The 25,043-nt window shown below is 51.5% G+C and overlaps 1 protein-coding gene and 1 non-coding gene across 4 annotated transcripts; one reads left to right on the forward strand and one right to left on the reverse strand.

Annotated features, from left to right (window-relative positions):
• Positions 1 to 22: 22 nt before the first annotated feature.
• On the reverse strand, positions 23 to 95 carry TRNAK-UUU (transfer RNA lysine (anticodon UUU)). Its single transcript has one exon. It is a non-coding gene; the product is annotated as a tRNA-Lys (tRNA).
• A 1,032-nt stretch (positions 96 to 1,127) lies between these two features.
• MDM4 (MDM4 regulator of p53) lies at positions 1,128 to 20,972 on the forward strand. 3 transcript variants are annotated; one of them, XM_050326736.1, is made up of 12 exons: positions 2,476 to 3,338; positions 5,354 to 5,459; positions 7,044 to 7,118; positions 8,319 to 8,452; positions 8,865 to 8,914; positions 11,480 to 11,541; positions 12,309 to 12,408; positions 13,472 to 13,632; positions 14,128 to 14,262; positions 14,766 to 14,846; positions 16,121 to 16,587; positions 19,562 to 20,972. In XM_050326736.1, exons 2-12 carry the CDS (start codon positions 5,385 to 5,387, stop codon positions 19,599 to 19,601), a joined length of 1,380 nt encoding a protein of 459 aa, XP_050182693.1. In that variant the 5' UTR covers positions 2,476 to 3,338; positions 5,354 to 5,384; the 3' UTR covers positions 19,602 to 20,972. The 3 variants fall into 3 exon arrangements, with proteins under 3 accessions (XP_050182692.1, XP_050182693.1, XP_050182691.1); XM_050326735.1 differs by lacking the exon at positions 2,476 to 3,338 and adding an exon at positions 1,128 to 1,265 and having other exon boundaries at positions 16,121 to 20,972; XM_050326734.1 differs by having other exon boundaries at positions 2,478 to 3,338; positions 16,121 to 20,972.
• Positions 20,973 to 25,043: the final 4,071 nt, after the last annotated feature.

Consider the following 25,043-nt stretch of genomic DNA (forward strand, 5'->3'; position numbering starts at 1 on the left):
ACGTAAAGGCGAAAACTGAAACCGCCCGAACAGGGACTTGAACCCTGGACCCTCAGATTAAAAGTCTGATGCTCTACCGACTGAGCTATCCGGGCTCTGCGAAGCTGCTCACGAACAGCTTTTATCATCGACACCGCAGGGACAACCCAACCGCGTGAGATCCGCCCCAGAGTCCCCCAAACCCGGAACAACCCCACGGACTTTGCTCTCTACGCGCAGCAGTTCAGGCACTTCCCAAGCACGGCGTTAATTGGGGTGGTTTTTGAATTTCCATCCAGGTTACGCGACCCCAGCTCCCTTCTCCCCCCTGTGCAGGGACAAGGGGTTCTTGACCCCTAGGTGGGATTTTTAGCGTTGTCACGGAATGGTTGGGGTTGGAAAGGAGCTCTGGGGATCCAGTCCAGCCCCCCTGCCGAGGCAGGGTCACCTGGAGCAGGTGACACAGCGACGTGTCCAAGTGGGGTTTATATTGAAGGTAATTGGGTGTTATAATGCCCAAGTGGGATTTATTGTGTCCAGGTGGGGTTTATAATGCCTGGGGGGGGCGGTTTATAAGGAAGACTGTTCAGCTCTAGGGCACAGGAACATCGAGTCTTTTGTCAAGTCAGTAATGTCTGCACAGACACTCATCGACATCCTGATTTACTGCATCCCTAAGGCTTGTTAATTCCAGGATGTCCTTGAGCCTGGGATGGAACTGCTGCCCGTGTCACTGAGGCTTGAAAGTACATAAAGATCTTATGTCAAAGAACACCTTGACTTGAGACAATCTTGATTTTTTAATTTATGTTTGATAGTATTTATAATTTGCTTTAAAATTATGTATGATATATATTACATATATTACACATAACATATATTACACAGCATAATATATATTATATATTACAAATAATAGATAATATATGAAAATTCATACAAGTAAAAATATATTATTTATTTATCCTTACTTATAATAATTATTAATGTTTATTATTTACTATTTTAAACGTCATTTTCATTCTTATTTTACATTTTCCAGCAGGGCTGAGGGGGACGCTGCGCCAGGGTCCTCCACCCCACCGGGGGGCGCCACATCCCCCGCGGCCCCTCTAGCCGCGCGCCCCGCGCCGCTCGCTGTCCCCGCCGCCATGTTGGCCGTGAGGGGAAGCGGCGGCCCGGACCCCGCCAAGATGGAGGCGCGGAGCCCTCGGGGGGTTTAGGGGTCCCGTCCCCCCCCCGACCCCCGGCCCGGGGCCACCCAGGGCCCATGGAGCGGCTGTAGGGTGAGCCCGGGGCCGGGGGGGAGCCGGGGGTCCCGGGGAGCGCAGGGCTGAGGGGGCGGTGGGAAGGGCGGGGGGGGCAGGAGGCGGTGCCGGCGGGAGGGGCCTGGGGCGGTGGGAGCGGCGATAAATCTTATCTCCTGGGAGGGAAGGGCTGGGAATTGGGAGGGTTCGGCCTGCAGGAGGGAGGTTCCTGCGTGAGCTGATTGCGGCCTGAAGGAGGCGACGGGAAAGACGGAGAGAGGCTAATTCCAAGGGCCCGGAGGAGCAGGACAGGGGCAGTGGGTTTACGCTGCCAGAGGGAGGGTTGGATGGGATATTGGAAAGGAATTCCTCCCTGGGAGGGTGGGATGGAGTTCCCAGAGGGTGCCCCGTCTCTGCAAGTGTCCAAGACCAGGTTGGATGGGGCTTGGAGTATCCTGGGACAGTGGCAGGGGATGGGATGGGATGGGCTTTAAGGTCCCTTTCCAACCCAAACCATTCCATGATTCCATGATCTCACCCCCACCCAGCAGAGGAGATTTTTCCTCATTTGAAGCCGAGCCAGTATCAAGGCAGCAAAGGAGAGCACGTAACTAAAACAGTAAGAATTTGAGTCAGGCCAGTCTATAAAGTATGAAATCTGTTAAATTCTGTCATTCACTGCCCAGGTTTATCTTTTCCTGCTGCCCCTTCCCAGCCAGAAGCAGTGAAGGGTCTGGGCAGCTCCTCCCTTTGCTGGGAGGGCAGCTCTCCTCATTCCTTGGCTGGCATCCCAAAGGACGTGGAGGGACTTGGGAACACGGTGAGGGGCTGGGGGTGGTTCCCGGGGGGACTTCCAGGCATGAAAGCACCCAGGGACTGATAGGGACAAACCTAATTATCCCTGATTTAATTATCAAATCAGTGCCTGTTTAGGGCCTCCCCTCCAGGGCTGCTCTGTGTGATGCTCTACACGGAATTACAAGTTATTTTCAGTGTTTTGCTTTGTTTGAAAGCTTGAGAAGGGCTGTTGCTGCATTATCACACCTGAACTCACCATCAAAACGAACCAGTGGAGAGCCCACAGTGTCTGGTTCACACTCCCTGCTGTGTTCCCACTTCACCCACAAGTTAGAAACTATCCTTTCCTGGAAATGAGGCTCTAAAACCAACCCTGAGCTCGAGTCAGTTTAAGTGAGCTTTCTGGGCTGTGCTTGCACTCCCTGGGTCTGGTGAGGTCTTTAATTCTCAAGCATCTTAAAGCTGTGCTTTGGTGGGGTTTTGGTCTCTTGGGAGGGAAGTTCTGCTCCCAGCACAGGCAGACGACTTGTTCCTGTGGTCTGTGTCGAGTTTTCGAGTGGAAAATACGGTTATTCATGACTGCTCTGTGATTCATGGATTCCTCAGGCGTTGCTCCGCTCCAGTGGCATTCGCTGGAGCTCCAGGCAGCTCTGAATCCACTGGGGCTCCGCTCCCTTGGCTGCAGGTTGGTCCAGGCACAGCGCTGGGAGGTAAAACGTGGGATATTTGGAAGCAGAGCTGTAGGGGAGGGTTAAACTTGGCTCACTGAGCGAGAAGCTTCTCCTTTCTTCGGGGATTTGCACCCTGGCTGTGAGCAGGGGCTGGAACCGAGGGGGGGTTTCTGTGCCTGCTGGCCGTGTCCATGGATTCTGTGGGAGCCTGGATGTGTTTCAGCGCTCGGGAACGCCGAGGTTGATTAAAAAAAAATCACATTACTCAGAATCAAACTCGCTGAAAATGTTTGCCCGTAAAACCGGAGGCAAAGTGACGAGCTGCTGATAACGCTGATGAAATCAGTGTTGAAACAGTTAAAGGCATCTCTGATCCCTGCCTCAGCCCGGGGGCAGCCGGGCCGTTTTCCCGGAATGCGGGGGGGAAGGAAATGCAGCGTTTTTAGTCCCCCCCTGGGCCGGTTTCACACCAGCCCGGGCCGTTATCGGGGCTCCCCTCCCAGCCCGGCCCGGCGCCCTTTGAAAGGGCGAGTCAGAGCCCGGAGCATCGGCGGGACGGGGCAGAGCCTTCCGGGGCTGCTCCGGCCGGGAATCCAGGGAGAAATCCAGGGAGAAGCACCCCGCGGGGATCCTGCGGCGCTCGGTGAGTCTGCCCGCGGGGAGTTCCAGCTCAGGGCGGGCACCTCGTGTTCGGTGTTACCGACCAGAGATCCGCGGTAAAGTTGAGGGGGGCGAGAGGGTGGAAGTGCTTCGAGATGCGTTTTGAGTTTGTGTTTTGAGTTACTGCCGCTCTTGAAGTTATTTGCAAACCTGAATGCTTAATATGCTTTAATCGGCCCTTCCTGAATATTTAGAGAGACGTTTGATCTCTGGGAATGATTTTCTTCCTGATAGTGCCTCACTTCAGAGGACTGTAATGCCATAAAAACCATCAGAAGCCTCTAATAAAATCATTAAAAGTCCTTTTTAATAGATGGGCAGGGACTGAGGAGTTGCCAGAGCTCAGGAGCTTGACTTGGTGCTAAAGCTCAGATTTCTGTCATTACTGAGCCACCTTGAGCCTGTTTTGTCTGCACTGGGACCTTTGGTTACATTCCTCAGGCAGCACTCTGGGAATTTTGCTGATACTCAGGCTGATCATGCTGGCCCCCAGTCTTGATAACTGGGTGTAGAAATAAATTCATTTACTGGGGTGGAAAATTCTGGGAAAGTTTCACACCTTCAAATCTGGTGTCTTGATTTTAGAAGTGAAATTGAAATAATTATCATTGAAGTTGAAATAATTAAACTACTGCATGGATTAAAAGTTGAGTCAAAACATTCCCAAGGTTGCAGAGACCCAGGCAAGCTGAGGAGCCAGTCTTGGTAGTTCATCTCGTGCTTTAGCCTTAATTTTACCAAGAAGGCAGTTGCAGGGCTTGTTTCAGTACTGCCTGTAACCAGTTTCGTGTTAAAATTGAGATTTTACTGTAACTCGGTCCGGGGACACATCACTGACTTAGTTATTGGTCTGAGCTTTAGTGCTGAGACTAAAATCAAGGATTCACGTTCATCTCCATTGAGTTCAAGGTACTTTTTCCCAGGGAGGAGTTGATTTAGACCATCCCTTCTCTTCAAAGGTCTCAGCTCTGTTGTGTGGGGCAGATGAAAATGGACTGTGCTGTGAACATGAGTCATTGCTGCTCTTTGGGTGGATTCTGAAACCGAGACAAATTCAAATAGCTGCAGGACTTCCCCTTTTGTTCCCTTCCAGGAAAGGATCTGTCACCTGCTCACACAGAAACTGTTCAAACTGTTCATTTATCTGCAGCAATTTTAGCAGATTCTCATCTCCTGGAAGTCAAAGGAGGTGGGGAATGTGCTAACGAGGGCCATCAGCTCTGGCTGCTACTCCTTTGGGAGTCAGGGCTTGCTCTCCTGGGATTTCCTGGTGGCTGCTGGTGACTCAGCTCCTCGTTCCCCACCTCTGACTCAGGAGTTTCACCACAGTTTGCTGGTGCCTCGTGGGCACTGGCAGGTCCCCAAGTTCCTCACCGTGCTGTGTCACTCCTGGAGAGGCAGAGAATCTCAGAATGCCAAAATCCTAGACTGGTTTGGGTGGGAAGGGACCTCAAAGCTCATCCAGTGCCCCCTGCTGCCATGGGCAGGGACACCTTCCACTAGCCCAGGTTGCTCCAAGTCCTGTCCAACCTGGCCTTGGACACTTCCAGGGATGAGGCAGCCACAGCAGCAGTGTCCCAGTTGTCCCATGGCTGGGACAGCTCAGAATTATGGAAACACTGAGGTTGCAAAAGGCTTCAGCATACTAAGTCCACCATCAACCCAGCACCACCACCATGGTCATCATCAAACTGTGCCCTCAGGTGCCACATCCACACGTTTTCTGAGCACTTGCAGGGGTGGAGGTTCCACCACTGCCCTGGGCAGCTGTGCCAGTGTTTTATAGCCCTTTCCACCATAGATTTTTCTTCCTATCTAATCTAACCCCCCCCTTGGCAGGACAGAGCAGGGGGGGCACAGGACCATCAGCCTTGCACAGCATCATTTGAGATGTGACTGCAGGGCTGATTTTAAACCCTGTTTTCCTGAGGCTTCTGCCAGGGTGGAAGTGGTTGAACTGCAGCCCAGGTTTCTCAGCCTGACCCTTCTCAATTTTAGGTGTGTGCTGTGAGCAGCTATCACTGCCACCATGGCCTCCCCCAGCCCTGCCCAGCACCCAGCAGCTGAGAGCTCCTGCAGGATCACTCTGGGACAAGCTAACCAGGTAATTTGCTGTTATTTCCTCCACTTATCTTTGCTGCTTTCCCCTCAGACCAGTGATTTCTTCCATTAAATCCAAGCTCTCCAGGTATATTTAAGTAAGGAGAATTTACCCTAATGGAGAAGGGGCTTTCATCCAAAGGAGTTGTGTTATCTTTCACTCTCAGATCATTTAGGAATGGAAAGGAAGGGAAAACTGGAGGTAGAAAAATAACACAGTGAATGTTTTTGTGCTGAACCTGTCCTTGGAATATTCCATGCTCACCATTCCTCCTGGAGCTGCACTCTGGGACAGCTGTATTGGAGCTTTGTAACCTTATATGTTAAACTTTGCCTGGTAATGCATCCCCAGGCCTTTTCTGAGTGTGTTCAGGTGGCTTTGGACATGAAGTACTCCTGTTATCAGCTGTTCCTGGAACAAAAGGTATTTGCAGGTACAAGCCAAGGCCAACATAACAAGTGTGTGTTTTGAGTGTGGCTCAATACCAGCCACTCAGAGAAGAGAGATTTGCCAACAACAGCAGAAATCTGGTGTAAAAAAAATCAGAAAGTCTCTTCCAAGCCAGGCATCCAACCTTCCCGAGCCAATTCCTTGTGAAAAAAACACATCCCCACGATGTGAGGGAATGTGGTGGGAGTGGAAATAAACTGATGGGAAGTTGAGCATTTCCCATTTGAGGCTTTATTTAGAAGCTTTGAACTGGAGCCAAGGCCTGTGCAGAATTGATGTCAATGCTTATTTATTCAATTTGCTCTGCATGGGAAAAAAAAAAAAAGTAAATAGGCTCTGATAATAGTGACAAAATATTGATTGTCAACACTCATGTCCCGGGCAGGGTGGAACAAACACTTCCATCAGGACGGGGAGAGCTGAGGGCCCATTTTAGAACAATCCAGCTGACTGGGTTGCTCCTTTCATCTGAAGGAGACTTCTGAGAAGTTCCTTCAAAACCCATTTGAGAGTGGTCATTAGAGAAATGACTGAACAAACACATAATTTCATCTTATTAAAAGCCATGTGCTGGTACAAGCACTTGCTGGAGCTGTGCTGAGCTTTTTCCTACTGCAAAAGCTGCTTTTTTGAGGAAGAGACTTGAGGCTGGACACGAGTTGTTGTGTTTGAGCTGGAAAATGCATTTAAGAAACACCACAGTGAGAAAACAGAGCAGGCACATCCACAGAGGAGGGGAGTTTTAGAAAACAGGGGAATAAACAGCTTGCCAAGGTGCTGCCTGAGAGCTGAGTGACAGATGCTGTCCATGACAAGCAGCCAGACCTGCTCTCCTTTTGCAGGAAAAAGGTGCTGCAGCACAGCTGGCCTCTTAAAAACATCCCAGACTGGGTTGGGTTGGGTTGGGAGGGATTTTAAAGATCCCCCAGTCCCTCTTGAGTTTCCAGCCTTCCCTCCCAGGAGGAATGGCATCCAAGTTAATAGGACTGTGGGGGGGATTAGAGCCTTTGGAGCTGCCTGCCTGGGATTCCTGGGCTGTTTTTTCCTCTTGCCCAGTGGCTGTGCCAGGGTGATGGGATGTCTCTCAGCAGGGCTCTGCTTCCTGTCATTCCAACAAAGCTCTGCTCTGTGTTCCAGGTGAGGCCCACACTGCCACTCCTGAGGATTCTGCAGGCAGCAGGAGCCCAAGGAGACACCTTCACCCTCAAGGAGGTGGGCTCACATTCCAGGCTGTGCCTGGCCCTGCTTTTCTGGGAGTTGGGATGGGACTGGCTCCTAATTTTTCTCTACTTTGAACCCCTAGCTGTGAAGTAAGGATGCTTCACCTGTAGGACTGTTCTGGCTTGATTGATCATAATGCCCCTGGAGGAACTGGAATAAGAGTGTGAAATATTATTTATCCCTGAAAATCAGAAACCTCTGTAGAGAAAGGAGAGATGGGATAATCACATTCCTGAGAGAGTGTAGAAGATTCTGTTCCATTGTGCTACCCTCTGCTCAATGTACCAAAGCCTTAAAAATTGGATTCCAGTTGATACTTTTTAACTTTCCCTCGAAATGGCTTGTCAGCTTAACCTGAGAGACCCTGTGTTTTCATTTATTTTTAGATTAAAATGCAATATATGTACACGATTAAAAAAATGACAGGGTGATTTACAAGAAGATCCTGCCTGCAAAGAATTAAATGCAGTGGTTTTTTATTATATGTGTCAAATCTTCCTGCAGAGCCCTGTGACTTAATTTAACACTTATGCATTTAAATAACTTATTTAGCTTCTAAAAATTTGTGCAAAAACAAATTGGATGGTTTAAATGGGCAGAGCTGAGTATTAAGTGCAGGTTACCTGTAGGGATTAACACTTCAACTCAGCTGGGTTTTCTGCAGGGAGTGGAGCACTGCTGGCAACTTCTTGGGGACACTTCGGGGTCACTTTGGTGGGTGTTGGGGGGTGGAACTTGCCTGTATTGTGCTTAATGCCCTCTGCTTTCCCCTGGGGAAATTCCAGAGGAATTACAGTACTTTGGATTGTAGCTGGAGGATGTTTCCTCTCCATCCCTCTTTGTGATACTAATGGGGTTCATTTTACACCTGGCAGGCTGTGTCCTGAGGGGCAGCACTGGAAGTGTGGGCAGCCTTTGGGAACAGCTCGTTCTTTTGACTGGGGTGGTGCTGTTTTTCCATCCTGGCCTCAGTTTTCCTCCTTGTCCAGGGCTAATAGTTCCAAACCTTATAGCAGAGTCATAAATCATAACTCTCCCTTGGCTGGGAGGCACAAGAAGCCAGGTATGATTTGGCTCACACTGCACAGAGCAGCAGGAGGCCAACATTGTGAGTTCACTTAAACTCCCAGGGGTTTTTGGTGGTTGGGTTTCAGCTGCAGGTGGGGCTGAGGGTGTGCTCTGTACCCACAGGTGATGCATTACCTGGGCCAGTACATCATGGTGAGGCAGCTCTACGACAAGAGGCAGCAGCACATGGTCTATTGTGGAGGGGATCAGCTGGGAGAGCTGCTGGGCCTGGACAGCTTCTCTGTAAAAGATCCAAGGTAGGGGAAAAAGTCACCTTGAACCCAGCTTGTCTGAGCGGGGCTCGCTGAGACACGAACTCCTGGTGTCACTGTCACTTAAACCTCCCTGGTGGGGACGGGTGTGACACGTGGGAGCTGAGCCCCTTGTTCTGAGGAGCCAGGGAATGGTCCAGGCACTGAGCTGCTTGAGGGGACATCTCTCCCCCTCTTATTCCTGCACCTCCTCAAACCCTTGGTCTCACTCCAGCAAAATCTGCATCTGCAGCTGAGCCCTGAGCTGAACTTTGTAACAATCAGTGAGGAGTGGCCAAAACCCCCCCTGCACTGTGTTTCCAGTGTCCCTCTGGGTAAGGAAAGGGAATTCCAGGCCCCATCTGAGCAGGGTGAAGGTGGTTTGTGCGGGAACACTCACTGTGCCTCCCTCCCACAGCCCCCTGTATGAAATGTTGAAACGGAACCTGACGGCGGCTGCGCTCACAGGTAGGTTGGTCACAGTCCGGGCAGGGCCTTTCAATGTAGTGTTGCTATAACCTGGTAAGTAATGAAAACCAGACACAGAAATGTTTGTCAAGCTGGAATAAACTGCTGATGAAGGTTTTGAGACAATCTCTCGGAGTATGTGTCTTTTCTGTGTGTCAGTAGCTGTGATGCCAGAGCAGGGAGCTGTTTGAGTGATGTGGCTGCCTAAAATGGCCAAATCTCAGGGAGCTAAATGCTGTGGATAAACAAATCAGCATGGCTGGAGTGTCCCATCCAAATCATTATTGATTTTCTCAGTATTTTTCAGTTTCCTAGCTGCAGCTCCTCCTTCTCACCTCATTTTATACTTTCATAATCTATAACAGCACTAGAAACCCAGCGAGTCCAGAAGTCTGGACTTTAATCAGACACTTGAACCTTTAAAGGTCACTGTTGCTTTCCCAGCTCATAAGAGAAATCAAATCTAGCTCCATCAGAAGTCCTTCAGTCATAAATGGAAATTTATTCTTAAATTAATCCTGGCTGATGGCTTCCTTGCAGCCAACTCCCATTGTGGGGCTGGTAATCTCCACTGGAAAAAACCAACCTGTGAGAGAACTGCACTGGGAGAGCTGTGGAGTCTTGTGCCATATTTCCTGGGTGCTCTAAGCAGATAATATGGACTGAGTTCTTTACAAAGGCTCAGGCTATTTTTGCACAAATGCATAAAAGCTTGTGCAGATTTAGAAACTGAAAAAACATGGCCCTGAAGTGCTTAGTCCATATTGGTGCCTCTGCTTCAATCCTAAAGAAGGCTCTTTTGAGGTGGACTCTCCTAAAGCTGTAGAATACCTGTGTGAGTGCTGTTTGCCTCCCTGCTGATGTGCTGGCTCTTCCCTAAGGCAGTTTGTGTGGAGAGCAGAGGATCCCAGCAGACACTGTTTGCTGGCCTGTCCCCTTTCCCTGCTGTGTGCCTGTGTGTGTGTGTGTGGTGCAGTGCTGGGGTAACCTTAAAGCTGCCAGAGGAGGTCCTGTTAGACCTGTGTGTGTGTGACTGAAACGAAACAAGCTTGGCAGACCAGGCCCTGGACAGATCCCCAGGGAGGGCCACTCCAGGTGTTACTTTTCCTTCATCCCAGCGCAGGAATAACCGGAAGTGCCTTAGGACTTAAAGGGCTCTTCATGTGTCACGTTCTGCAGTAGCTGCTTGAGTTCACTGGCCAAATCAGGGCTTGTCAGCTCATCATTTTGCAGATTATTTGACCCCTTTTAAGTGCACTTGGAGAAGGAAAAGTGGCTGCAGCACATCTTGAGAATGAGGAATGAGCTCTTACACAGGGCTCTTTATCAGACCACCATCTGATCTCACACCTTCCTTGGCCAGCTCTCCCCCAGGTGTGACTCCCCCGAGGTGTATTTAGGAATCCCTCACGTCAGGGACATTCTGTGTGGGATATGTTGGCTCCTAAAAGGGGAGCCTTCCAGTCAGTGCAGGGTTTTTCACACAGTGAAAATTTATAAAGTGGTAGAAGGGTGAGTCTACATCTGTTCCAGTGTCCCTGCAGAGCCAAAGCAATGATGGATGAGCCACTTGGCTTCTGTTTTCCTTCAGGTATTAAATAACCAGTGGCTGCAGGAGCTGTAGGGTGATGGCAGCAGGAAGGGAAAGGTGAGCTGAAGCAATGAGGGACAGAGCCATGTCATCCTGTCCTGGGTTTTGCTCCATTTGATGGCCACTTTGTGGTCTAATTTTTGCCTGTAGCAACAGTTTTGAGTGTCTTCATGGCAGTGCTGTGATTCATGGTGTGAATCAGACTCCTCCTGTGTGCCTGGCGCTCAGCAGGGAATTTCTCTGCTAAATTGAAAGGGGAGCAAGCAGGAGCCATCCTTGGAGCTTTTGTTCTCTAGCCAGCCATTCTGTCTGAAGGACAGGCTTCCTAAGTGCACCTCCTGTTATGTAGAAAGTTCTCTTAATTGGATTGTTCTTGCTATTTAGCTTGGTCTTTTAATTAACTCTTGGGGCCAGCAGAATCATCTGGATTAAATTGTGTTAGGGATGTGTCCACTGCTGCCCAGGAAAGAGCTGGCTGTGCATGGAATTTTCCCTTCTTTAGTCTAGTCTTTGTTCTTCATGCCCACACCCTTTAAAAAGGTGTTTTTCCTGCCTGAAAGAGATGGAATCCTCAGGTAGTTATAAAAATCTTGCTCTGCCCTGTTCCCCTTCTTCAGCATGGATCTGATCCCGGTGGGATTCCCCACGCTCTGGGTCCCTGCCTTTGGCAGACCTTGTGTCGTGTCCCTGGAGCTCGTCATGGCAGGACAAGCTGTAGGCACAGGAGCAGTTTTTCCCTTTGGGAGGAAGACTCTTCCCTGCTGTGAGTTTTCATCTTCTCCATGGGCTGGCACAGCCTGTATTCCATGGGCTGCTGCCTCCTCGTGCTTTCTGAGGAAGGAAGGGCTTTGCTCCCCAAGGGTTTCTCGCAGGTCTGCCAAGCCTGGCTCGTTGGTTGCTTGTGAAGGCCCTCTGTGTTGTGAGAATGGTTATTACTGGGGAAGGTTTTTTCTCTTGTTTTACCTGCCATCTAGATGCTGCACAGACTCTCCCAAAGGAGCAGAGCGTCGATAAGCCAAGCCAAGACCAGCTGAAGGTAAACCCACTGCCGGGTGGTTTCTTTTGTTGTACAGAGTGCCCCTTCTCTGTACCTGTGCATGGTGGACTGCCAGAACTTTGTGCTGCTTGGCTGCCAGGTCCTCACCTTCCTGAAAAAGTTCTTGGAGTCCACAGGCAGGGACAGAGTGACCCTTCTCTGTTCTCCTCATAACAGAGTTCCAGTCTCTGAGCGCGTTTCTCTGGGGTGTAGCACTTCTAGTCCTCAGTTCCTCCAGCCTGCTCTGCTTTTCCACATCTTTCCCCCTCTCTCCCATCCCTTCCCCTGAGTAGGAACTGCCAAATAACTAAGCTTCCTAAAACGTGTGACCAGGTGTTTTTGTGTTTAGTTAGGATTGTTTTTCGAGCTTTCAGGCAGAATTGGAAACCTAGGAAAAATCTTGGCACCTTCAAACTCGTCTCCAGGTGTGATTTGGGGTGAGGGCAGCCTGGTCTGGGAGGTGTCTGTTCACTCTGGGGGCCAGAGAGTCACAAATACCACGGTTTTACTGCATGAAAGATGGCAACTTTGGGACTTCTGCCAAGCTAAAGATTTTTCCTAGGTTGGAAGTACGTGTGTGTGTGCTGATTACAGGTGCCTTAGGCTTTGTCAAGGGTAAATAGCATGTAGATTTTGCTCAGAAACTTTTTATTCCTCTTCATAACTGCTTGGCCTTGTCCTGCAGCTGGTGACTCGGAATGGAAGTGCTACATCCCCTTGTCCCTATAAGCTCTGGTGGACTAACACCTGCATTTTCCTCCCTGCAGCTCAGCCAGGAGGAAGGTTCTGGTGCTGGGAGCACGGCGGGGGAGGAGAGCAAGGCCTCTGCTTTGTCTACCTCGGAGCAGAACTGTGACACTCGTGAAGGTGAGTCCTGGCTCTCCTGCACCAACACCACGTGCACCAGCCCTTCTGCTCCTCCTCTACCTCAGCAAACACCGGAGGAGGATTTTGGGACGCCAGTAAAACCCTGGTTTGGAGTACAATCATTAAAACCCATCAGTTTATGCTAAAGACTGAGAGAACACAAATGTTGACCAAAGGTATTTTATGATAGATGTGTTTTCTGGCTGGGCTCTTTGGTCTCATAAGCAAACAAATGCTTTGAAGGAAATGGCAGGTTAAACCCCAGGAGCACATCAGTCACTGAACAATGCCAAGGAATATCTTACAGACCTTGCTGAAGGGTATTTTAAATGCTGAAATTACACTTGTATCCATTTATCTTCCCAAGGGACTCTCCTGATCACACAGAGCCCAGACTGCACTGTCTGCAGTCATTACCTGCAAACCAATCAGGGAACTGAACAACAATAGGGGTTTTTTTTGTATCCAGCACAAGTGTAAGACACTCCTTCATATTGAGACATTTCCTCTGGTGTAATGGCTGGGGATTTCTGCCTGGGTCACTCATTCGGATTTCAGATGTTTTTGGAAGCAATGCTCCTGATTTTTCTGCTTTCTATTCTCAGGTTGTTTTCATATCAAGGAACCTAATTTGTAAAAGCAGGTCTTTGTGAGTGTGGGTATTTCCAGATCAAATGAGAGTGGGAGATATTTCCTTTATGTACAAATGAGGGAGAAGCAGCCTTGTCTGTGCCTTTGAGACTCTGGCACGGAAGGGAGAGAGACTCAAGGTTATCTTGAAACTTATGCTGAGTTTGGGATCACAGACTAAACTGCACAGGCTAAAAAGGAGGCTGGATGGGGAGCATGGATTCCTACCTTCCTGCTCCCTGTGTGAGCCTGGTTTGGGAATACAGGAATTGCCAGATCCACCAGGAACAGACAGTCCCCAGAGCCCTCAGCAGGAACTGGGGGAAGAAGGAGCAGGAAGGGTTTCTAAAATCAGATGGGGCCATGTTTTTCTCTGCTGGTCTCTTAACAAATGTAGGTGTGGCATGACTTAGACTCTACTTGGCTCTTACAGACAAAGACTTAATAGAAAACCTCTCTAAAAGCAAGAAGCCTAAACTGGACCTAGTGTTTGAGGAATGGGATGTAGCTGGTCTTCCATGGTGGTTTTTAGGCAACCTCAGAAGCAATTACAAGTCCAGAAGTAATGGATCAACAGATATTCAGACTAACCAGGTGTGTAGACGTTTGGAACAGGTGCACTGTGTCCTCCTCCTCTCCTCTTTTGGGTTCCAAGGCAATAAAATATTCTTGTTCTTTCTTTCCCCTTCCCGCTCCAGGATTTTCAGCCTCTCCCTTGTGTGTTCCTGTCCCAGCCTTTCACACCAGGTGGTTGGTTGCTTGAGTGGTTTTGAGTGAACCAGACTGTCCCTGAGGCCCTGCTGGGCCCTCACAGGTCCCTCTGCACTCCAGGAGCTGCCCTTCTGCTGGTTGTGGGGTGGTGGCCAGGCAGAAGGGGAAGGAGCACAGAGCTGGAAGTTGGGAAAAGGGGGTGCCTGCGAGTTGGAAGATGGAACAAGGGGTGTGTGAGAGTAGCAAGGTGCCCTGTTCTGTCCTGGCAAAGCTGCCCGGGGCTGAGGAGGTTGTGGAGGAGGAAAAGGGGAGAGTGCTGGTTGTGGTGCTGCTCCTGGGCTGAGCTGTGAGTGGTTTTCCCTGTTCCTTTCCCCTCAGGACATTGACACTGCCATTGTTTCGGATACTACTGATGACCTGTGGTTCCTCAACGAGTGCCCCTTGGACCAGGGCAGTGCTGGGCTCAAGGTGGAGGTGCTTGACTGTGAGGAAGTGAAAGAAGGTGACACAAAGGTACCTCTTCCAGGGTTTAACTGATCCCCTGGTGCTGTGCTGATACTGGAACCACCCAGAGCTTAAACTGTGTTCACAAAAGGTGATGCCTATCCTGCTCAGGCTTTGGGTTAAATGTGTGTTTTCAAGGCATAAAATTAATTTTAAATGAATCAGACCTCCAGCAGCAACTTTACTAGATTTCTATCAAGTATCTTCAAGAATAATAAATCACAGAATCATAGAATTAAGGTTGGAAAAGACTTCAAGTGTCATCAGTTCCAGCTGTCAATGAAAAGACTCAAAGAGGAAAATCTCAGTTTACATTGACCACAGTCAAGTAGGACTAAGCCAATGCAGCAACAATTATCAACATTCTGGAATAAAAACACCACAATAATGGCTTTTCATTCACATATAGAAGTAGCTTGATTAGCATGGTGATTATCCAGTCATTTAATCTGGGTGTGCAGTGCCAGGCACGTGATAAATGGAGATCACTGCAACATTTCCACTCTTTGCAGGTGACTGAGGATGTGTGTTTGAATGACTTTGAGGACTCTCAGTGCTTGAGTGATGACACGGACACAGAAGCTGCTTCTGAGGTGGGTGATCCCTCAGGACAACATTCCCTGCTGGAGCAGCTGCATCCCAGCTCCAGCTGGGCCAGCTCATCCCACACCCACTGCTGGCTGTGGCAGGAGAAGCTGATTCTTGTGACGGTTTCCAGGCCATAAGAAGGGGCTGGATGAAGTTAGTGCTGATCTCCATGCAGGTTTTAATCAGGTTAATTCCATGTGGAATCTGGAGGACAGTCCTGGGCAGAGATCTGGAAATCTCAAGTAAGCACTTTGCAATCACTCAAGTGCCTCACCCTGGAAAAACCCCTTGCCATGGGAATTTCTGTGTCAGGATCAGGGATCAGGATCAGGGATCAGTCCTGGCTGTCCAGCCCTGGAGCTGCCCCTCGTTTTGTGTTCCCTGGGATGGGGGCAGAATTCCCGGCTCAGCCCAGCCCTGCTGTCCTGTGACTGCCATGGCTCTGGGCAGGAGGGTGGCGTGGCTGGGCTGGAGTCTGTGCCCTTGTACTGCTCTCAGAGGACACACCACAGCTTTTCCCTGCTGAAACAAAACAAGGTGGGAGGAGAACAAGCAGCAATTACTGAGCTGTCACCGCTCCTCTCTACCCCACTGCCCCAAAACCCCTCAGGGTGGGTCCTGAGAGACATCAAATCTCTGTTCCTTGAGCTGTCCTTCTCTTCTCCCAGTCCTGAGGCTGCCTTGGAGGTTTGTTCTAAGGCAGCAGAAGTGGATCATGAGACTCTTTGCAGCTGATGACACAAAAACAACCTGATTTTAGCATCATTTTCTGGCCTGTGCTGGAATAAATGGGGACGTCCCTGGCACTGGACAGCTGAATTGTGACTCTGAGCTTGGGCAGCTCCTGCCCTTGCTGTGTGGGGTAATCAAGCAAACCTCTATTAACTGTGCAGATTCAACAGATGCCCGGTGATCAGTGAGCCTGGGAAGTGTATTCCTGATTCCAGGAGCTCTACCCTGGAATTCCCAGTGAGATCCTGAGAATTCAGTAAGCTGCCCAGCAGAGAACACTGTGTTCGTGCAGAGTGCTGAAGGCTGGCAGGGAGGGAGGGAGGACAGAGTTTAATGTTTGAGATCTGCATCTGCAGAACACACAGGGGGGCTCAAATCCTCATCAGGCTTTCTGAGGTGCTGAGAATCAAACTAGAAAACTTAGAAATGAGGCAATAAATCTTTTTTTTTCCATGAGGCTTCTTTGCTGCTTTTCCCACATAGAGGAGATGAGCTGTGCACCAGAGCACCCTCACTGACTGCTGTTTTCTGGCCTCCCCTCCCCCAGGACTGCTGGCAATGCACCAAGTGCAAGAAGTTCAACTCCCCGGGCAAACGGTACTGCTACCGCTGCTGGGCCCTGCGCAAGGGCTGGTACTCAGACTGGCCCAGGCTGGCCCACTCCCTCTCCCTGTCCAGCATTGCTGCCAGGAAGAACAAGGAGGAAGAAGAGGAGGATGAGGGCATAGACGTGCCAGACTGCAAAAGGACCCTGTCGGCTCCGGCTGGGCAGCCCACCCGTGTCTTCATGGTGGAGACCAAACCCCCCTGCGGCTCCATCGAGTCTCTGGACCTGGCACGGGCCCGTGAGAGCCAAGAGTCTCTGCTGAGCTTCGCTGAGAGTAAAAAGGACGAAGAAATCGAGTCTCTGGAGAGCATAAAAACCCTGCTGAACCCCTGCTTCCTGTGCCAGCACCGGCCCCGCGACGGCAACATCGTCCACGGCAGGACTGCCCACCTCGTGGCCTGCTTCAGGTGTGCCAGGATGCTGAAGAAAAGGAGATCCCCCTGCCCAGTGTGCAGGAAGGAGATCGAGATGGTCATCAGGATCTTCATGGGGTAGCTGGGCCGCTCCAGGCCTTTCTCCTCCAAGGAGGAGCCAGCAGGTTTCTTTGCACTTAAGCCCCAGTTTCAGAGCTCAGCCAATGAAAGCCAAAGAGAATTAAGATTGCAGCCTGCCCAAGCACGCTGAGGAGTCTCTGCAGTGTCCCCCTTCCCGTGCCCCTGCAGATTAAAGCCTGTAGGGAACAGGGAGGGACACTCTGGTGTCAATGCCCCAGCCTGCAAGTGGCCAAAATCTTCACATTTCAGCCCAGTGGTGCCACTGGGATTCCCTGTCCTGCCAGCTGGTCCTTGAGGAGGACAAGTTTTGGGGAAGAGCTGTGACTTTTGGAGTGCTGTTCTCCAGTAAGTCACAGCTGTGCAATCAATGCCTTCTGAGGGGGTCTGATCTGAGATAGAGACAAATATCCAGGGGTGGGAAGGGTGGGATTCCAGGTGTTTGCAGCTCAGATAAGCCCTTTCTCCAAGGATCAGTTCTCCTGAGGGCAGTGTGAAGTAAATAACCCCATTTTTGATCTTTTTTGGTTGATTTTTAAGGTAGGCTTTTGAGGCAAGGTGAAGGTCCTGTTGCTCCCAGACAGGAAACAAATCCTCCCAAACTCTGAATCCAGAACTGTCTCAGGTCACGTAGAGAACACAGTGATGCATTTTTGCTTTCTTATTGGCTCATTTAATTTACATTGATTTTTTTTTCATTTAAATATATTTTCTGTCAGCTTACATGGCTTTCAAGCCTGTCCAGCATTAGCTCAGCCTTTGCTCTGCCGGTTGGATTCGATTCCAGCAGCTCTGTGCCTGTTTTGGGATGTTCCCAGTGCACCTTCCAGTGCCTCATCTCATCAGCCTGCACACAATACACTCATTTCTGAGTGCAGTGTGGCTTTAAAGGCAGGACATGAGCCTTTGAGGGGAAAAGTGACTCCTTTAAAGCACCAGTTGCACTCTGGGGGCTGTGCTGGGTGTCAGGTTTTTAATTTTCTCCTGCTCTTTTTTATCCCCCCCCCCGCTGTGATTTAACACTCCAGCTCTGCCCTTCAGAGCTGGCTGCTAAAACTTAGTTAAAACCTGCCATTGAAAGAATCTCAGCCTTCCCTGAGGCGATACCCAAGGCTGGGCTCCATTCCCTCACTTTTCCCTGTTTCCCAGACCCTTTGGGGGACCAACAGAACCTTCACCTTCCAGCTCTTCAGCAGTTGGGAGCTCGTGGAAACACGGCAGGAGAAGTTCCTGCTCATTCCCTGATGCTTCCTCGGGCTTTTCCTCCTCGTTTTCCGCTCTCCACGTGCTGGTCCAGCCCCAGCAGGTCCAGGGGGGGCAGTGGGAGCCCTCCCCCCAAAAACCTGCCCAGCAGAAGGCTCCGGCAAACCACGAGTTGATGTTTCCTTGCAAAATCCCAGAGTAGGTGCTACCAAATCCCTGCAAATCACTGCCAAAACCCCCTCATCCTCCCGGAGCCCTGGGATGCTCTCCCTGGTGGCTGTAATTGGGATTGCTGGTGGCAGCTGTGCCCGGAGCACCTCGGTGCACCATCCACGGGAATCAGTCCCCGTGGAAAAGGTGATTTATTGTTTCCTTGAACTTAAGAGTTGTTCAATTGCTGGCCATGCACTTTAATCTCGATGGGATCAGCAGCTTTACCCCTGCAGTTACCCGAGGGAGGGCCTGACAGGTGGTTTCTTTCCCCTTTCCATGTGGCTTTTTCCCCTTTTCTGGTGTTGTGTTTTTTTTTTTTTTTTTCCCCTTTGCAAGTGGGTTTTTTTCCCCTTTCCAGGTGGGTTTTTTCCCCTTTGCAAGTGGGTTTTTTCTCCTTTTCCAGGTGGGTTTTTCCCCCCTCTTAATTTTTTTTTTCCCTTTTCAAGTGTGGTTGTTTTCCTTTTCCATGTGGCTTTTTTTCCCTCTTTTCAGGTGGGTTTTTCGACCTTTCCACGTGTTTTTTGCCCTTTTTCAGGTGGGTTTTTTTTTTCCCTTTTCAGGGCTCAGCAGGGTGCACTGTGGCACTTTTGGATACTGTGAATTCCCCTTTGCCACAATTGCTTCTGAAAGCTCCCATGTTTTGCTCAAAGCAGTTGCAGTGAATCGCCCACATCTGGCCACGCTGAAAGGGGTGTGATTTGAGTTGACCAGAACAAAAGTCACGAGGGTTTTGAGCTGAACATCCCTCCCAAAATCCCACTGAGATCCCTGTGCATCTTCCCCAGTTCAATGGGATTTCAGTGGGGCAGTTTGGGGTGAACCTGGGGGTCATTTTCAGTGCAGTGCTGTTCTGTCTCTCTGATTTTTGTTTACAGCGTGCATTTACCATCTCCTTAGATGTTTTTAAATGGAGTTTCCACGCCCTTAAGGCACCACAGTCTTGAGTGGATGTTGCTGTCCCAGAAGAATAAGCTATTGCAGTGCCAGTCCCTTTGTGGAGCTCTGGCTTGCCCAGGTTGGGGCGTGGAAGGAGAGGAGGAAAAGAATCTTTTATTGCTTAAAGTTTAATCCCAGTGTGTAGCAGTTCACCAGGAGCCCCTTCTGCCAGGGGGTGCCACTTTTAGGGGGTGGAGGAGTAGCTCAGAGCACTCAGCTGTGGTGCTGGGAATCCCTTTCCCACAGGAATTCACCTGGAGTCAGAAATGCTCTCCTTGGGGGATCCTTTACCCGTTGGTGTCTTTGCTCACAGCAGGTCCTCCCTCTCCGGTGGTTTTGAAGTGCAATAAGAGACAAGAGGCCCTTGGTAGCCCTCAGTGCACCCCTGTGCACACAAGTTGTGGGCACAACCATCTTTTCAATGCCCAAACTAAAATGTTTGATCTGTTTTACTGCCTTTTTTTTCCCCTCTGTGACGCTGTTTGCTGTTCACAGGAACCTGCTGCCAGGGCTGTAAGGTCAGGTTTTTCCTTTACAGGAGTTTTGGCACCGGATTTCTGCCTTTGTTGGGTATTTAAATAGAGCATGGAAGCTCTGAAGCTCTCCAGTGTGTGGGTCTCGTGCTCTGCAGCGTGAAAATGTGTTTGTAAACTGTGTCTTGACAGCCAGAGGTCAGCACAGCCAGAGTATTTCCAGCTGAAGTGCCTCTTCTCAGTTGCTCAGTGACTTGTTCGCAGCTCATCGGCCTTCCCTTCAGCTCTCCAAAAGTCCCTCCTGTGCTCAGGGGTGTTAATGAGCCGGTTCAGCCCAAACAAAGCCTCTGCACAGAGGGAATCCTTTGGAGCTGTGGACTCCCTGCCCTGTGTCCTGTGTTCGTTCTGGGCTGTGGTGTGGAGCACAGCACAGCTCTGCCAGGGTCTGCTCCACCCTTCTGCTCCTCAGAAGCTGTGCCTGCAGAGGGGAAGTGGCACTGGGACAAATGGCAGTGGAAATGGAGCAGAAACCAAGTGTCCCGAAGCCCCTTGGGGTTCTGCCTGTTCTGAGCTTCATCTTCCAGGAGAAGAGCTCTCACTAGAGGCCTTCCATTCTGGAAGGTTCCATGAGTGAAGAAGGAGCCAGGGCACTGCTCTGCACCTCTTTATCCATAAGCTGACTGAGGAATCCCTCGAGTCCTGTGAATCCTCTTTGCCCCCCCAGCATGAGCAATGTCGGGATCCCTGAGAGGGAGATGCTGCCCCAAGAGTGAGACCCACGGGTTTGGCACAGCTCCAGAAGCACAGCTGACCTGCAGACCAGCAGCTCCTCAGCTCTGCAAACCCTTCATGATCCGTGCCCAGTGCCTGGAGTGTTCCCTGCTCCTCTGGGGACAGGCCTGGCCCTGCCTGTGCCCTCCTGGGAGCCACAGTCCCCCTCTGCACCTTCCCCTGATGGCCACGGGCAGCTGTGGTGGCTGCACTCCTGTTTCTGTGTTGTTTTACCCCAGCCAGGTGCTCTTGCTGCCCACACCTCTGTGGGGACACCCCTGCCCTGTCACCTGAGCAGCTGCTTCAGGAAGATTCAGCTCCTGGAACCCTGAAAGGATTTTGGGGGGGTCTTCCAACTCCCAGAGGGCACAGCCACGGCTGAGGAGCAGCAGGAGATCCACGAAGGCAGCAGGAACACCTTGTACCTCTGGCAGAGGTCAAGTCTGGCTCTTCTGGGAAGAGTGGTGCCCTCCTGGATCTCCCCATGTCCCTCTCCCACAGCCTGGTGTTCCCAGGCACATTTTCCTTGTCGAGGAAAACCCCCCCCCCCATCCCACTGTGCCCCCACCAGTGACAAACAGCAGCTCTTGCTGAACATCACCTGTGTGTTTGCACTATTTAAATAAGGCTTGTACCACAAAATTGACCCTATTTTTTTTGTGTCCTGCAGAAGATGAATTTAATTAAATCGAGCTCATTCTCCGATCCCGTGGGTTTTGTTTTCATTTGTTCTGCAGTCTGGGGGGAAACTTTCCAGGAGCAGCCTGGGATGGAGCAGCCTGGGATCCTCCTGTGTGTCCTCTCCAGGGAGGGGGGGACTGTCCTTCCTGGGGTGTGTCTGCCCTGCTCCAACGTCTGTGTGTGCAAAATCCAGCAGGAACAGCAGCAGCTCTGCATTCCCCTCCTGGTGCAACCCCTGCTGGGTGCTTTTCCAGCCCATTCCCAGTCCCTCTCCTCTGACATCCAGTTTCCCAGGAGGGGAACCAGCACCTCACTGTCCTGTGGCAGTGCCAGGGGTTTTTACCCCTTTTCCTGCTGTTTTATGTTATTTTCCAGAGCAGGGTGGCAGCAGCCCTGGAGGAGGCAGGGAGCTCACTAGATGGCACCCACTGGCTGTGCGTGGCACTGGCAGCTCCCTGCAGCCCTCCCTCCCTCCAGGCTCCACAGACCCCCAGGAAAAGGCACTGAGGGACAATCCCATGGCTGGGGCCTGGTTTTCCCTGTCCCCTCTCTTTGTGGGGACCAGCAGGCTGCAGTTCCTCAGGCTCTGCCCCCTGTTTAACCAGCCCCACACCCCCCTGAGCCCGGTGGGTGCCAGGGCAGAGGGCTGGTGCCTTCCCCACCACTTCCTCCTGCCTTGGCAGGATATTTTATTTATCCACTTTGATGACTTTCCCTGGATTTAATGCTCTGTAGGTGCCACTTCTATCTGTCTTCTCCCTCCTTCCCCTTAACCTGGTCTGTGCAATCAGTGCCCAGATTAAACATTGATGGTGTTCTCTGTACTGGTGAGCTCCCAGTTCCCTTCCAGTGCCAATTAAAGATTTACCAGGTGGGCATCAGCACTTTGCAGGGCCAGGGCAGCCCCCATCGCTGGAGTGTGTAAGTGCTTCGTTGTCAGGGCTGAGCAGAGCTCACCACAAATTCCATCTCCAGCACCCCAGAGGCAGCTCCTGCTCTCCCTGCAGGGCTCAGCCCCACACAGGGAGGAGGAATTCCTTCCCAGTATCCCACCCCACCCTGCCCTCTGTCAGTTCAAAGCCATTTCCAGGCAAAACACAGGAGGAGGGGGCAGGAGCCCCCAGCCCCTCTGGCTTCTCCAGCTCACGCTGCATTTTGCTTCAAAAAACAGGAGAAAAGGCTCTTTTATCCCCCACTTTCTCCTTTTTTTTTTTTTTGGGGGGGGGGAGAGCCCAGGGCTCCTCCCCCAAAACCAGCCATTTCCCCCCTCTCAGCAGCCGGGCCCTGCATTATTTATCTGCTCAGGAGCCGGGATCTGGTGTTTAATAATAAACTGTCACTCCCATCTGCCCTCCCCGAGTCCCCTCAGATCCGGGGCTGTGGCAGTTTGAAATATTCATCAGCCCCTCACCGGTGGAGGCTGCAATTTGCTTGTAATTAAAGATTTACAAGACACTGCTCGAGGTTTAGGGAGGATTGGCGGGGATCACAGCTGTTTGCTACCCACACTAGAAATTCCCAGCTCTCCAGGGGTTTTCCAGGGGACCCCAGCAGAGCAGTGACAGCGCAGACCTCCCTTTACGTCTGGGGTGAGGTTTTTTTGCTGTTGTTTTTAACCGTTTTGGCTGATTCTCCTTGCAGGGGTGGCAGCTTTGCCCCCCTCCCTGTCTCCCATCTCCTGCTGGAATGGCTGGATCCCTGCCAAATTCCTTGGGGTCTCACCCAGCTGCTTCCAGGGTCCTAGAAAGGGAAGTTTCATCCCACGATCCAACAGGGGCAGGGAACAAACAACCTGGAATTCCCCTTCCCTCGGTCCTGCCTTCTCCTCCTCCCTGCCCTGGGGACCCCGGGGTGTCACAAAACAAGTCACAGCTTTGTGCCTCAGTTTCCCTCCCCTGTGGTCTGGGGTGGGGGGCAGAGCTGGGGCACCTGGAAGGAGCTGATTGCTGAGCAGATTGACTGACAGGAAGATTCCTCCTGCAGGTCTCGGGAGCTGCACCTGCTCCATCCTAATGGCATCATGCATATGGATAACGCTGCTGACATTTCCCAGGGAGGTCGGGGCTTAATTTAAATCATCCTTGAGGAAGTGCTGGAGAGAGAGAGGAGGAGGAGAAGAGGCCTGATTTGATTCCCTAACGAACTAATAAACCCGTGGCAGCTCCTCCCAGGGCCTGGGAGCCTCTGGAGCAGGCAGGGATGGAGCAGCAGGAGCCCAGCAGTGCCCTGTGGTGGGTGCTGGGGACGTGGGACCTTGGCAGGTGCCAAGGGCTGCGGGAAGGAAGGACACAGTGATGGAGCCACTCCAAAAATCGGTTTTATTGGGTGCTTAAAATAGAGCCTGGCACACAATGTTCCCGTTGGCTTTGCTGGGAGAAGCTCTGTTGCGTGAGATCCACGGTGCTGTTGGGGAGGACAATGAGGAGGAAGAGGAGGAGGAGCAGAAAGGAGGACTTTAACTCCTGTTCTCAAAGTCAAGGTAATAAATTAAATCAAAAAATTAAAATTTAAAAAAAAAAGGAGAAATCGAACCTGAAGAACAACCAAGGAATGGTGGGGGATGGGGGAGAAACCAGTGCCTGGAGGTGAGGAAAACCATTTCCAAACAAACCTTCGACATCCCAGATGGATGGAGACGACCAGGAGGTGCTGGAGGCCAACCCTGCTCACTCCCCCAGCCCCACTGAGCCCCCCAGGCCTCCCAGGCTCGGCTGAGGGGGTGTCTGGGGTCGGTGACCGTCTCTTTGCCTTGAGAAACTCGGGATCCTCTTGTCCAGAGTGTCTGTGAGAGCTCAGGAATGGGAAGTGCCATCCCCTGGTACCCCCAAAGCTGCTGGCTGGTTAATTGCTGCTGCTGCTCCAAGGGAAAAAGCACAACATGTTGTTTCTATTTTGGGCTGCCCTGTGCTTGCCCTGCCCTTGGGGGGCCGGGCACAGAGCCCTGGAGTCGGGAGCATCCCGGGTCAGACCCTGCTTCCCTTTTTCCAGAGCATCCCTGGCTTCTGCTGCATCCCTGTGCTCTGGGCTGGCAGCTGAGCCCCTGCACGACCCCTCCTCAGCACCCAGGGGGCTGCTCCCCCTGGAAGGGAATAGAAAATGCCTGAAAAATCCCTGTTCTCCCTGCTTTTCACTCCGAAATCCTGGGCTTTGCACCCCAAAACATCTCTGATGTGCTCCAGCAAAGCCCCCTGGGTGGAGAATCCAGGCTCCCACAGCTTGGCTGTGCTCTCTGCAGGAGGAAGGGCCTCCCTCCCATCCCTCTGGATAACAGGGATGGTGCTGGTGATGCTGTGCCTGCAGCTGCTCCAGCTCCACGTTCCCCGTCCCGGCCTGGGAGCAGGGAATGGTTTATGGAGCGTTTCCCTCAGCAGGGGGCCTGGGAAAGGCTGGTTGGGGCTTTAATAATAAATAACAACAACAATAAATAGTGGATGAGGCACCTACGGTGCTCTCAGCTGCTGCCCTTGGAGGGAGGGAGGGAATAGGGGGGGACTCACAGCATTTTGGGGGTGTTTTGGGGGCAATTTGGCCCCTCCTGTCCCATGGGGAGCCTGGGAGGACACGGTGGGGAACCCCCCTGGGAGATCAGCCCTGCAGGGAGTGGTGGGTGCCTCCCCCTGCCCAGAGCTCCTCAGGCTGCTCCAGTTTCAAAGGAGATCAGATTAATTGCCCATACCTGGAATGCCAGTCTGGGACTGCAGGAGCAGAGCACCCAGCTCAGGCTGAGCCGCCCCCTCCCCTCCCAGTGATGGAAGAGGCTGCTTCTCTACACCTACAAAATCACAGTCTTTAAGGGGCTCGGTCCTTGGGGGTTTTTTAGGGGAATGCTGATGGTTTTTGCCGGGAATGGGATGGTGGAGGGGGTGGGAGATGCTCTGGGGGCTCGGCCCTTGGCAGGATCAAATCAGGGCTGTGTTCACACCACGGGAATCAATCCACGACCACTCCCACGTGTTCCAGCATCAGCTCAGCTGAGCCACGGGGGAACAATGCATTGTGCATCCACTTTTCCAAAAGGCAGAGGGGAAAGGCTGTTCCAGGCCTGGAATCTGCAGGCACAGGGAGCTGCTCACCTGAGCAGGGGCTCAGATCCCC

Source organism: Myiozetetes cayanensis, unplaced genomic scaffold, assembly GCF_022539395.1.
Source record: "Myiozetetes cayanensis isolate MyiCay16 unplaced genomic scaffold, myiCay2020 scf32, whole genome shotgun sequence".
NCBI lineage: Eukaryota > Metazoa > Chordata > Aves > Passeriformes > Tyrannidae > Myiozetetes > Myiozetetes cayanensis.

Bases quoted from the DNA above. Each gene is read 5' to 3' on its own strand.
- MDM4 (XM_050326735.1), top strand. From the start codon at position 5,385: ATGGCCTCCCCCAGCCCTGCCCAGCACCCAGCAGCTGAGAGCTCCTGC. The intron at 7,119-8,318 runs GTGGGCTCACAT...CTGTACCCACAG, and splicing joins ACACCTTCACCCTCAAGGAG to GTGATGCATTACCTGGGCCA. The intron at 14,847-16,120 runs GTGGGTGATCCC...CCCCTCCCCCAG, and splicing joins ACACAGAAGCTGCTTCTGAG to GACTGCTGGCAATGCACCAA.